At 46.7% G+C, this 13060-nt stretch overlaps 1 protein-coding gene across 1 annotated transcript; it reads right to left on the bottom strand.

The window, feature by feature from the left end:
• Nucleotides 1-4205: 4205 nt before the first annotated feature.
• Nucleotides 4206-5575, bottom strand: LOC103697316 (E3 ubiquitin-protein ligase RNF165-like). Its single transcript, XM_008779154.4, has 2 exons — nt 5164-5575; nt 4206-4982 (listed from the first exon to the last, which is right to left on the bottom strand). Exons 1-2 carry the CDS (start codon nt 5421-5423, stop codon nt 4742-4744), a joined length of 501 nt encoding a protein of 166 aa, XP_008777376.1. The 5' UTR covers nt 5424-5575; the 3' UTR covers nt 4206-4741.
• Nucleotides 5576-13060: the final 7485 nt, after the last annotated feature.

Here is a 13060-nt window from a genome sequence, read left to right on the forward strand (position 1 = left end):
CGCTTGCATGCACTGGAAGAGGGCATGGTCAACGGACTCCTCCACCTTGTAGTCAAGGTAGATCAGAGGTATGTTCAGGTCCATTCTACTCAAAACACTATTAGTCAGAATGTGGAACCACGAAATCTTCCAGATGAATAGAGCAACCCTTGGATGAACTCGGAGCCTCCAGATTCAACTACTGTCATGCCTCTATGCTAGTTCACTTCTAAAGAGATGATAGATCCCTAGCCCTCACCCTCAAACTGCAGGTGGATCTCCAGACCTTCACATTGGGCACCCTGTGCCTAGGGACCACAAGGGATCACACCCTCTCAGCAAGATGACCGCAAAAAAGCTGAGTAACCAGAATTGTGTTCCACCTCTTTTTCCTAGCTTGGAACAAGTCACAGACCCATATGCTCTCCACCACCTCAATGTTGATAGTAGTCGGCCAGGGCCTCAAAGATAGAGCGTCCACCCAGGTGTCTCTCATAACAGACAAACTTTGTCCGTCTCCAATCAACCATCTCATGTTGGCCATCACCATTGGGGCATGAGCGCAAATTGCTCTCCAGATGAAGGAGCTGCTCCCCACTGTCTGAATTTCATTCACTGAGGTCTAAGGGCCATACTTGGCCCCATCATAGAACTCCAAAGGCTATCAAACTCAAGCAAAAATCTTGCAGCATGTCTGGCTATCAAGACTTTCCTCCTCACCGGCAGGGATTGGATACCTAACCCACCATCTCGCATTAGCTGACAAATCCGATCCCACACAACCAGGTTCATCCCATTCCCACCTCCGTGCGTACCCCTCAAAAAATTGCAGAGTAGCTGCTCGAGCTTCGCCATCTAGACTCACGGCATGATGGTGTTGGACATCAAGTATATTGGCATAGAACTAAGGAGGGATCTCACTAGGGTTATTCTACCCATCATCGACAAGGATCTAACCTACCAGCCCTCAAGGCGCTTCTGAATTCTCCATTCCATGCTAGCACACTCACTCCTTCTAAGCCTCCACCCGGTGATCGGCACTCCCAAGTAACACTAGGGCCCCTTCTGCTCCCAAATACCAAGACAATCCCTAATAAAGCATCTCAACTGCGCCAAAGCTCGGAAAAGAGTATTAGCACAAATAATGAATAGGTAGGGTGAAAGGAGACAACCTTGCTGGAGACCCACTGCAAAGTAAAAAAATATCGTTGGTGTGCCATTTATTAGAATGGAGAAGGATGGGAGTCATGCTTTTAGCTACAATAATGTGTAGGTTTATATTTATTATATAAACATGACTGCAACTAAATCCTCCTTGGGTGTGGTTCCCTCATAAGATAGAGAGAGGTCTTTCACAACGTAGGAGGGAGCAAGTTCCCGTGCATTAGAATGGGAAAACATAAAAGGGTGGTAAGGCTTAGCACGTGTTATATTGATCCATAGAAAAGAATGAAGCCCAAATTATTTTTATCATGGTAATTGGGATTCTCCCTTATGCCATGTCTTTGTTAATTTCCACTCATGTGAGACATGATGCTAACTTATTGAAATACATTTTCCAATATGATTAATGAATTATAAGTACTTAAAATAGTTTAGGAATCAGGACTAGCAATTTTAAGAATACTCAACAAACCCTCATCTCAAAATATGGAACTTATTAAACATATTAACCTTCTCTTTCAACCTAATACAGGGTATTTGGATTTGACTAAATTCCTTAAATAAATAATAATTACATTCCATTGCATTCTTGAATTGGTTCATACTATTTATCCATTAAAATGATGGGAATGTGGCTGGGAAAACTATGGTATTAGCCGGTTGGGATCCCTCTTCACTTTGGAGACATCCAAGATTGGAATCTATGATTACAAAAAATAAAATGTCAACCAAAACACGGTAATAAATCTAATATTGCCTAACAGATATATGAATGAGGTTTCACGGTCAAAAATCAGACCAGGGAAGTGATCTCTATGGTAGTTGGCCCTAATGTTAATGCTCTAAAAGAAAATATGCAAGCAATGAAAAACATGTCCCTAGCTTATAATTAACCTTGTTGCTGCTACTACTTGTACCTATTACAACTTTTTTTTTTCTCTATTGGTACTTAGGCTTAGACTATATTTGATGGACACAATTGGGTCAAAGTCATTTGGTTAACCTAATTGGATCTAGTTTGTTTTTGAGAGTGATGCAAACTAAGATTCTTATTAGGTGTAGGAATTTTGTCCATTTTTGAATCTTGTAAGTCAGTTGCATTGCTAGAAGCATAATATGGGCTGTGTATGACATGAAGATATTTGTTTTAAGCTAACTTGAAGTCTTACAAATTTCATATGCTGAGTTTTAGGCAATATAGTCATTATGAGGTCTCAGAGCTAGAAAATCATTGGGCCGAGTACCCAATGACTTGGGGTTGAATCCATCTATACTTAGCTAGCTGCTGGGTGGGGCTTAACCCCTCCCTTTTCTTAGACAAAAGAGGGTGATTTGGATTGAGTTTGATCCTTTTCCATAAAGAGATTTTTGTACTTTTTAGGTTTAATGAGAAGCCTTAAATCACTTGCTATCAGTTGAGAAGTGTTCTACTAATATTTACAAATTGATTTAGGAGTTTTTTTGTTTTTTGATGGCTTCCATATAGGACAGGCTATAGTTACAAATTAATTATAACATTTATTTTAGTTGTTAGCTAAAATCTCTTTTTCACGGTGGATTTCACAAACCCTCACCCCTTATACTGGTTAGCAAGTTAACATCTTGAATAATGTAACGGATATTATAGTAAAGAAGAAACCTAAACTGGTTGGATGTAGCCAAAAAATCCCAATCAAGCTCATCAATATTAAAAAAGTAAATGTGATTTACATTTTGTTAGCTTGATGTACAGCCATTGGATTCAGATTTATGAATTTTACAAATGTGTAATCTAGTTTTTATGTATTGGCGAAAAATCCATAAAATTAACAAATGTGAATGGAAATGCTCCGAAAATTATACTTTATAAAAATAATTTTTTTAAAAACCATAGATATAGGGGAAGTCAAAAATCAAAAGGACATGCTTGGATCAAAAGTATGCCAGAAATCATCTTAAAAGCAACATCATCTCTCTCATGCATGTTACTAGCAATTATGCTCCCAAGATATGAAAGAGCATTCAAGTATAACACAAGCATGAGCTCGTGAAGGCAATATAGTCCAATAAATCCTTCAATTGCCTGGAATAAGGAATTAAAAAAAGTGGAAAGATAAATTGAATAAAGTAGAAGAGATGAAAAGAGAAAAAAAAAGCTGGGCATTCAAAATCAGCAATAAGATGTTCAAAGACTAGGGATGTCATACTCCAAATCTAGAACATGACATGGTTGTGCTACTTTAGGATGTCATCTACAATAGCATGAAGCCCACAAAAGAAAATCCGTATAACAATTTATACAATAATAAAAGTGGTCCAAAATTTTTCTATTTATTAAGTAAAGCAGTACAGGTACAGAGCATCTAAATTTAGTATTTAAATATACAAAGTTACAAAAGTCATAATTTGATAATCATAAACTAAATTTATTATTAGCATGCTACTATGCTTGGAGTTTATTAAGTCGACCTCCACTAGTTTTATCCCTTCATGTTTCTAACAACCTTAATTATCTAAAAAGAAGAAAGAAAAGGGTGGGCTTTGTAGCTTAGTAAGTATACCGTCTTATCGAATCAAGAATAAGTTTATACATTATTTAGTGCATCATTTAGAAAATAGCTTTTACTGTAAAATAAAACATTTCGTAGATATAAAAATATAACAAATCACATTGTAATAATACAATTATATATGTATATAATGCAGGTTCATAAAAATGAATTCAAGTGCAATTTAAAATATTCATAATCATCAGATATTTGCTATTTAGCCATATTATCTTTTAAGACAATACTCATAAATATTTTGTGCTATGGTCATTATAACTCGTGATACGGTTATTTTCATAATCAACAAGAAATCATAGTTCATCTTCATTACCAACATTAACCCGTTGGCAAAGAGCTGTTTTCGTTTGATGCTAACTCTAGAGTATCGACTAGCCTCCATTTATAAAAGCGGTCATAGCTATATGAGAGTTTGTAAAATATTCATATTCATAAATTATACCTATATAAATAGGTTGAGAATGCTAAATAGCATTGTAAAATTTTAAAATACACAATCATGTGATATATATATCATTTTCATAATAATATGCAATTTTTTATAATCATAATCCATACATAAATCGCTAGCATACAAAGCATATGCAAAAATTCTTATACACCAAAGATCTGTTCAAATTCATTTGGTACATATCAAAATATTTTTTTTCTCGTATTTTTGACTTTTACATTCTGCAGCTCATTTGTAACTGACCCATTATATTCGGTTCTGCCAACAGAATTTGAGCCAGTAAGCCTTCAAGCTATGTTCCATATCCTATTCATCCAACTTACACACTTCACCTCAACTAATAAAAAAGAAGGACTCATATAATGAAAATATAAAAGTAAAAATCTAACACGAAACATTTTTCTTTAGGTGATGGGATTTGTTAAAAATTAAGCCTCATGCAGTAGTGTTTTTGGATCAAATCAATCGTTTTATGTGAGCAAATGAAGACTCATGTCAATAACAGCTAATCCCTGTATCAAAAGAAAAAGGTCAAAAAAAAAAAAGAAAAAGCAAGATCTAATTACAAAAAACTTCATCATTTGATGGAATCATTGTTCCGCTAGGAGAGGCAATTGAAGAATGGAACAGGCGTTCTGCAACATGGACAGTGAGCATGAGCAGCCAGCCATGGGAGGAGGCAGTCAGAGTGGTATTTGTGGGAACAGGGCAGCCTCATGACGCTTTGCTTCGACTGGAAATCTTCAAGGCACACCGCACAAAGCTCGGTCCTCGATCCCGTCCTCTTGAGCCCACCGCTCTTGGGCTTTGTCTTCCCATCGGATGCCTCGCGCTGCCTCCGTCTATGGCCATCAGCCAAGTAGAATACTATTAGCTTAAAGAACGCATAGCTTCTTTGGATTAATTTGATTTGCAAAGTTTGTCGATCTTTATATAATTCCTATACAGTTTTTGTTAACAAAAGAGAAAGAAAACTGTGTTTAGTTCCTTGTATGTATGAAGTGAGGAGCAAAAGAAACGTACCTCGGCGAGAAGGAAAACGAGGAGGAGGAGGAGGAGGTGGTGGCGGCGGCGGCGGGGAGAGGAGGACCGGCAACGCCGCGGAGCTTCTCCTCGAGGCGGATGCGGGCGGCAAAGGCGGACTCGTCCATGGCGGTCGGTCGGAGGTAGGGGAGGCGCATGTCAGTCGGATCCGCCGGCGATCTCCGCGCCGCCGGGGTCTCGCCGCCGCTGTGGCAGTGCACCCGCCGCTTCCGGGCCAGCTCCACCCCTGGGAGCATCATATCTTCTTTCTCCCTGCTAAAACGATCTCAAGAAAAATCTCTCTATATATATATCTCTGTCGCTTGCTCAATTCATCTCATCCTCTGGTGCCCGTCTTTAATAATAAAGATGGACAAAGGAAAGAAGCGAGAAGGGAATGTACCTGGCTATTTCCATGAAAAGTTCCGGCCGCCATCCTCCTAGTAAAACAAAATAACGGGAATATTCAATTTTTCAGAATAACTATCTAGCAAAAATCTTAAAATAATGGGAGAATTCAATCTTCTGAAATAAAAGTTTAATAGCAATTTCTAAAATAAAAAAAAAATTCAGGACGATAGAACTCGAATAAAAAGTCGGATTGAATTGAGGTCACTGATAATATGATCTGATTCGACCCATTTATATTTTTATCTACTATGCTAATTTTACATGTCTAAAGCTCAGATAAAAAATATTTTTTTAAAAAAAATAATTAACATCACATTTGATCTATAGAAACATAATTTCATATTAATCCTGCATGAATATCTTGGACACATTGGGCTTGCTCCGATTCACTATCTTATTTTCGTAGTAATCATGGGTTACATGGCTAAACTTTTATTCATAAACACTTGAAACTTTTTCCCAATTTATTACTTTCAACAACTCAAGACTCGATTGTGACATAGCAGCTATCCATATGTCTTTAAGGTTTACCAAAAAAATATATCATTTAAGGTTATCAACTTTTTCTTGTCTCCACCTCACCCTAATGGCATTATAGTTATTACGGGGTAGGCCGAGGGCACTAAGTTAAGTAAGCATAGTGGAAGGTAGCTACCGTGTCGCCTTTGGCAAGCCGGAAGGTGGATGGAAGTTTCCTGCGTAGAAATCGCGCTCTTCTTTTTCTTTCTTTTTGACTAAAGAAAACGTCGCCTTTGCTGACCACCAGTCGTAAGGCAGCGGAAAAGAAGAAAAAAAAAAAAAGTGTGTTCAAAAATATATATTTTTATTTAATTACGTTGCTGTAAATTGGACCCGTGAGCGACCGTTGGCTGAGAAGGAGGAGCTTCGATGCTGAAAGGGCGGGAAGCGGTCCGTCGGCGAGCGGCATCTTCCGGTAGACCTGCAACAAGCCGGTGGCCGGGGTTTCCGGTGCCGGCCCTCCGATGCTTAAGTCAGAGAAGGGGCTTAATGAAGAAGAAAGAAGATGTGTGTTTTTAGTTTTTTGAGTCCAACCCCCCTTAAGACAGAAGGGCTCCCCTTTTATAGTGGGGTACTGGATTACCTGTGATATGACGGGGCGAAGTTACCGTGTGATTGAGCGCGCCGTGCGAATTAATGCATGATCGTGCGAATTAATGCACGATCGTGCGAATTAATGCTTTGTCGTAGGAGATTAAGCCGAAGCCCAGGAGTTGTCATGGCTGATCAGACGCTGCCGAGCCGATTTGCCGTGAAAGGCTTGAGATCCATAAATAGCTGGAGGCACGTGCATTAATTGTTGAGTAAGCCGGAGGTCTGCAGAGACCATGCGCATTAATTGTTGAGTAAGCCGGAGGTCTGCAGAGACCATGCGCATTAATTGTTGAGTAAGCCGGAGGTCTGCAGAGACCATGCGCATTAATTATTGAGGACGGCGGTAGGGCATGGTTCCTGGTCGTACTATAAATGGATGTGACCGCAATATAGAGGTTGGGCACCTTCAGGTCGGACGCCGGGCCGGGCGCCCTCAGGTCGAACGTCGGGCCGGAAGCCTTCAGATCGGATGCCGGGCGCCTTCAGGTCGGACGCCGGGCGCCTTCAGGTCGGACGTCGAGACGGGCGCCTTCAGGTCGGATGCCGGGCGCCTTCAGGTCGGACGCCGGGCGCCTTCAGGTCGGACGTCGGGACGGGCGCCTTCAGGTCGGACGTCGGGCCGGGCGCCTTCAGGTCGGACGTCGGGCCGAGCGCCTGGGCAGATGCCTCCAGGTCGGCTTCCAGTAGAGCGCCTGGTCGGGCGTCTCCGAATCGGATATCGTCAGGTACATGCTGACCGCATACCCATGTGTTTCGGAGCGGCTTATTTTCCCCCAACACTACCCTCCGACTTCCGAGTTCGAGCTGCTACCGGGCTCGGGCGCGGGAAGTAACTGTTTTTTCCGCATTGATGCGGGCCGGAAGATTTTGAATTATTTCGGCGCTCCGCGTATTTCAAGGCGCTTTTAATGGGAGGAGATGGGTAGACACCCTTTCGCTTTTCGAAGCGTCCTCGCTTCGTGAGCTCATGATGGGGCTTCGCGATCCGATACAGCGCTTCCCTGATTCTGCATTCAAGGCGTTGATTTAATATGCCGTTTCGGCTTTCGGGGCCGCGCGTGGCACGATCCGGACGGGAGACGGGATCCTGTCTTGCCGATCCGGGCCGTTGGAGAGGTCTATATAAACCCTTAACTTGGCCTAAGGGCTTCTGTTTGGCTGCCTTCACTTGGTGTTTTCTGATATCCCCCTCATTTCTCCCGGCGGCCTCCCGAAGCGGTTGCTCTGGTTTTCCCTCTCCAAACCTACGATTCATTGTCATCTCCGGCGGAAGTTTCAGTAGGTGCTCTCTTTACCCCCCCCCCCCCCCGTCTGCTCGGAGGGTTTCTGGTTTTGGTTTTTTCCCCCTTCTTTTTTGATTGTTTTTCTGGGATAGGTCGTGGTCCGGACGAAGTCGGGTCCATCATGAGTGGCGAGGAAGTAGAGATGGCTGAGGAATGGTTCTTCTCTCGGCGGGGGTTCAATCTGGAACCTGCGGGGTCGGAGGATCGAATAACGAGGCCTCCTCCGGGTCGGATCGGGGTGTATCTGGAAACACTCTGGGCCGGCCTGCGGTTTCCCTTCCACGGGTTTGTGAACGAGCTCCTGGCGACTTATCAGCTCGTCCCAGCACAGCTCGCTCCAAACGCGTGGAGGACGATCATCGGTTTTCTATCCATGTGCCTTGCGCACGGGATACCGACCTCAGTCAACGTTTTCCAGTGGTGCTTCTTACTGAAGTTCAACCTGGGATACGGAGAATGGCTGTATCTTGCCCTTCGGGGTGGTCGGCCATTCTTTCGGGGCGCTCCGACCTCCATTCACGGGTGGACGGAGAAATTCTTCTTTTTGTCCTCCGAGCGGTCATGGGGGTTCGACCCCAGGTGGGGGCAGGCTCGGCTCAAGACTGCCAACAAACTTCCAAAGCTATCCGAGAACGAGCAGAAGATCCTCGACGCTTTTTACGGCCTCGAGGAAAACATTCTTCTGAACGACCTCGTAAGCGAGGACGCTCTAGTCAACGTAGGCTTGAGCTCGGCGCGCCCTCAGGGTAAGGGTGGTGGTGGTTGTTCTCTCTTCTTTTTCTTCTTTTTTTTATTCGTTTTGCTCTTCTTTTGTCTCTTCTTTGACATTCTAACTTTTCTCTTTCTTGCCTTTACAGACGTTCCGAAGATGGTGACCAAGAACGCGGCCCTCTATGCTCGCTTCCGAAAAAGGGCAGCCGAGATTGGTGGGGCCCCACCCGAGCCGAGGAAGAAAACCAGATCTTCATCTGGTGCGGGTGCTGAGGCGAGCATAGCCCAGGGCGGGTTTTCCAGGTCTGCTCGGGAGGTCCTGAGCACCGACTGTAGGGGCTCGAGCTGCGGGAGCTTCCGTGAGGCCGAGAGGAAGCTCTGCCAGACCGAGGTGAAGCTCGGTGAGGCCGAGCTTCTGCGGAGGGAGCTCCTCGCAAGAGTAGAGGCCGGCGAAGGCGAACTCCGGTCGCTAACTGCGGAGGTCGAGGAAGAGAAGGCCGCGCACACTTTAGCCAGGTCGAAGCTGCGCAGCGCCGAGGCTCGCCTGGCTGAGGCTCGATCTTTGGCCGTCGTCCACCAGAACGAGGCGAGGGCTGCTCAGCTTAAGATTGAGCAGCTCGAGGCTCGGGAGAGAAGTGCCCGGGAGCGAGCCGACCAGGCGGTGCAACTCTTCCGGGTCAGAAGAGTTACGCGATCTACTGGAGGAGGAAGCCGTGGACGGACTCATCCGCGGCTTTGAAGACTTCCGGAATCAGCTGAAGCGGCTCTGCCCTGAGTTCGATCTCAACCTGCTTCAGCTCGGAGCCGGGATCAAAAAGGGCGAAGATGGGCCCGAAGACTTGGCTGAGGCCGAGGTCCCAGGGGCCGGGGAGGCCACTCGGGAGGTTTCCACCGAGGAAGCTCCTGAAGCTGCCCTCGAAGCTGCCGACAATGTCTCGGCCGAAGCTCCTACTATCGCGGCCGGGTCGGCGGAAGGACCTGGTGGGGTTCCGACCGAGTGCGCCAAAGCGGCTGCTGTAGAAGACCTCGGAGCTGCGCCCGTTATTTAGGGTTTTATTTCCTATTTGTCATTTTCCTTCTTTTTTTGTAAACAAGGTCGGCCCCCAAAATTGTACAGCCGAACCTTGGTTTTGTACTTAGCCTTCGGGCCTCTATCAGTAAAGAATTCTTTTTTCCTAAATTTGTGCTCGTTTCTTTCTTCTGCAAGGTAGATAATTTTTGATCGTTTAAACTAAAATTTCCTTCGGCCTCCTTCGGCGAATTCCGCAAACTTGGCCACGTTTGTAGATTCAGGGTCTGTAGACTTAGGTCCCGATTGTGTTCGCTAAGCTGTTAAACTTAGATCCGATAGGGAAGATTCCGAGCTAGGACTTCAAGGAAATTCACCAAGCCCTTGAGCTCGGCTCCCAAATAGGCAGAGCTCCTGAGCCCTTTGAGCTTGGATTCGAATCTCGCCGAGCCTTTGAGCTCGGCACTCGAATTGGCAGGGCGCTGAGCTCGAGCCTTAGACCCCAGAGGGCTTCTAGGTCTTATCTTCCAGAAGATTTTGGTCGTCTTTAGGATTGGCTTTCTAAGTATAAGCTTACGGGAACTTTGAGTCGGTCCCCAAGGAGACAGTAGACCAGAGTCAAGCTATCGCTGAGGTTTTCGTAGTTGTTGGCCTCGAACTTAGTCGGGGTATCTACAAGTATAATCGGGACTTAATGACTCGGTACTCTCGAGCTTGGCAAGATATTTAGGCTTGAAGTCGTCGCTACAGGCCGGCGTTGACCCAGGCCGATGCTTAGACTCGGCCAAGCCCTCATTCAAAGGGGTTCGTACGAGCTAATTTGTGCATTAGTGGCAGGAAGATCATGCCTTAGGTCGAGGAGACCTCGGCTTATGGCTGGCTCAGAGGGGCATCCCGACCTTGGTCGAGGAACGTCCCGATCTTGGTCGGAATTTTATCGATCGGTATACAAACAAGTAGATGCAATAATGCAGGTGCTAGGTGGAAGGTACCTTTCACCCCGTAAGAGCCGAGCACCTCATGTCGAGATGGTCAATTCCGTTCTACGGTTGGCTCTTCGATGTGCTCTTTGGCCCGTAGCCCGCTTCCGTAGGCGATGCCGTTTGTTGTGGAATAAGATGGCGCTTTGGTCGGGGCCTCGCGCAATGACGCAGCTCGCACCAGCCGACCATGGGGAATGACGTGTATTTGTTGTCTGCTTTAGGCGTGCCTGCATGCTGGGGTGTCCACGCAGGAGCCACCCCGTCGTTGAAGGCCGCGAGGGTCCACGAAGGTCCTACCCCGTTGTTGAAGCCCACGGGGGTCCGCGAAGGTCCTACCCCGTTGTTGAAGGCCACGGGGGTCCGCAAAAGTCCTACCCCGTTGTTGTCTCCCAAAGGTCGAGGGAGCTTGGGCTCACTGTCGACTCAATGGGGCATCCCGACCTTAGTCGAGGAACCGAGCACGAGGCCGAGGGAGCTTGGGCTCGCTGTCGACCTGGTGACGCTTCCCGGGGTCGAGGGGTCTGGGAACGCACTATCGACACATGGGGCATCCCGACCTTAGTCGAGGAATCATGCGCAAGGTCGAGGGGTCTGGGAACGCACTGTCGACCTGCGACGCTTTCCGAGGTCGAGGGAGCTTGGGCTCACTGTCGACTCAATGGGGCATCCCGACCTTAGTCGAGGAACCGAGCACGAGGCCGAGGGAGATTGGGCTCGCTGTCGACCTGATGATGCTTTCCGAGGTTAAAGGGTCTGGGAACGCACTGTCGACACACAGGGCATCCCGACCTTAGTCGAGGAATCGTACGCAAGGTCGAGGGGTCTAGGAACGCACTGTCGACCTGCGACGCTTTCCGAGGTCGAGGGAGCTTGGGCTCACTGTCGACTCAACGGGGCATCCTGACCTTGGTCGAAGTTTTTTTGAGGGAGATCGAGACCAAGCTTGGCATTGACGTGGCGAGGCATTCCAGGCTTGGCCGGAGCATCCGAGCTTGGTCGGGCATCCGAGCTTGGTCGGGTTTCCTGGGATTCATGAACATCCTAATATCAGGAAGAGTGAAATAATTAATGGAGAATCGTAAGCAAATTATCATAAGTGGAGGGTGAGAGTTGTATTCCCATTTGTCGATGACCCCCGAAGGATTTATTGGTAGTACATCCGAAGATTCTCGGAGTTCCAGCTTCGAGGGATGAAAGTTCCTTCAAGAGACTCCAATTTGTACGCTCCGGGCTGCTGGACTCGCGCGACCCGGTAAGGTCCTTCCCAGTTTGGGGCTAGTTTTCCCTGCTCAGTGGGCTGAGAAGCTTCAGCCCTCCTGAGGACGAGATCTCCCACTTTGAAGAGCTTGACTTTTACTTTGGAGTTGTAGTACTGTGCCGTTCTGCGTTGATACCTCGCCATACAAACTCGGGCTGCCTCCCTAGTTTCCTTGACGAGGTCCAGGTTGCCCCTGAGTTGGGAGGAGTTGGAGGCCACGTTGTAGTGCTCCACTCTTGGTGAGGGGAGTCCAACTTTCAGAGAAATAACAGCTTCTGTTCCGTATGCCAGGTTGAAGGGGGTCTCGCCGGTAAGGAGCCGGAATGTTGTTCTGTATGCCCAGAGGACATTGTAGAGGTCTTCGACCCATTGCCCCTTGGACCAATCAAGCCTGGCTTTGAGCCCCTGAAGGATGGTGCGATTCGTCACCTCGGTTTCTCCATTTGTCTGTGGATGAGCGACCGAGGTGAAGCGGTGATCGATGCCGAGCTCGGAGAAGAATTCTCTGAAATGGATATTGTCGAACTAACGACCGTTATTAGATATAAGGATGCGGGGGAGCCCGAATCTGCAGATTATTGACTTCCAAACAAAGTCCCGCATCTTCTGCTCGGTGATCCGGGCCACTAGTTCGGCTTCGACCCATTTGGTGAAATAGTCGATGGAGACGACCAGAAATTTTTTCTGCCTGGTAGCTAGGGGGAATGGCTCCAGAATGTCGATCCCCCATTGGGCGAATGGCCAAGGGGCACTAATCGAGGTCAGTGGGGTCGAGGGTCAGCGCTGGATGTTGGCGTTCCGCTGGCATTGGTCGCACCTTCGGACGAAGTCCGTTGCGTCCTTTTGAAGTGTGGGCCAAAAGTATCCTTGGCGTAAGATTTTATGGGCCAATGCTCGGCCTCCCAGATGGTTCCCGCATATCCCTTCATGGACCTCTCGCATAGCATAATCTGCCTCTAACGGACGGAGGCATCTGAGGAGAGGAGAGGTGAAAGATTTCCGGTAGAGCTTGCCTTCGTATATTAGGAATCGAGAGCCTAGACGCCTGATTCGGCGAGCCTCGAGCTCATCATTAGGGAGGACTTCATTTCGTATGTAGCTGATGAGCTCGTCCATCCAGCTCAGCTCG

Source organism: Phoenix dactylifera, unplaced genomic scaffold (assembly GCF_009389715.1).
Source record: "Phoenix dactylifera cultivar Barhee BC4 unplaced genomic scaffold, palm_55x_up_171113_PBpolish2nd_filt_p 001503F, whole genome shotgun sequence".
NCBI classification, from domain to species: Eukaryota; Viridiplantae; Streptophyta; class Magnoliopsida; order Arecales; family Arecaceae; genus Phoenix; species Phoenix dactylifera.

Excerpts from the sequence above, each read along its gene's own strand:
- LOC103697316 (XM_008779154.4), bottom strand. The coding sequence starts at position 5,423 with ATGATGCTCCCAGGGGTGGAGCTGGCCCGGAAGCGGCGGGTGCACTGC. Across the intron at positions 4,983-5,163 it reads TCGTTTTCCTTCTCGCCGAG|ACGGAGGCAGCGCGAGGCAT; the intron begins GTACGTTTCTTT and ends TGATGGCCATAG.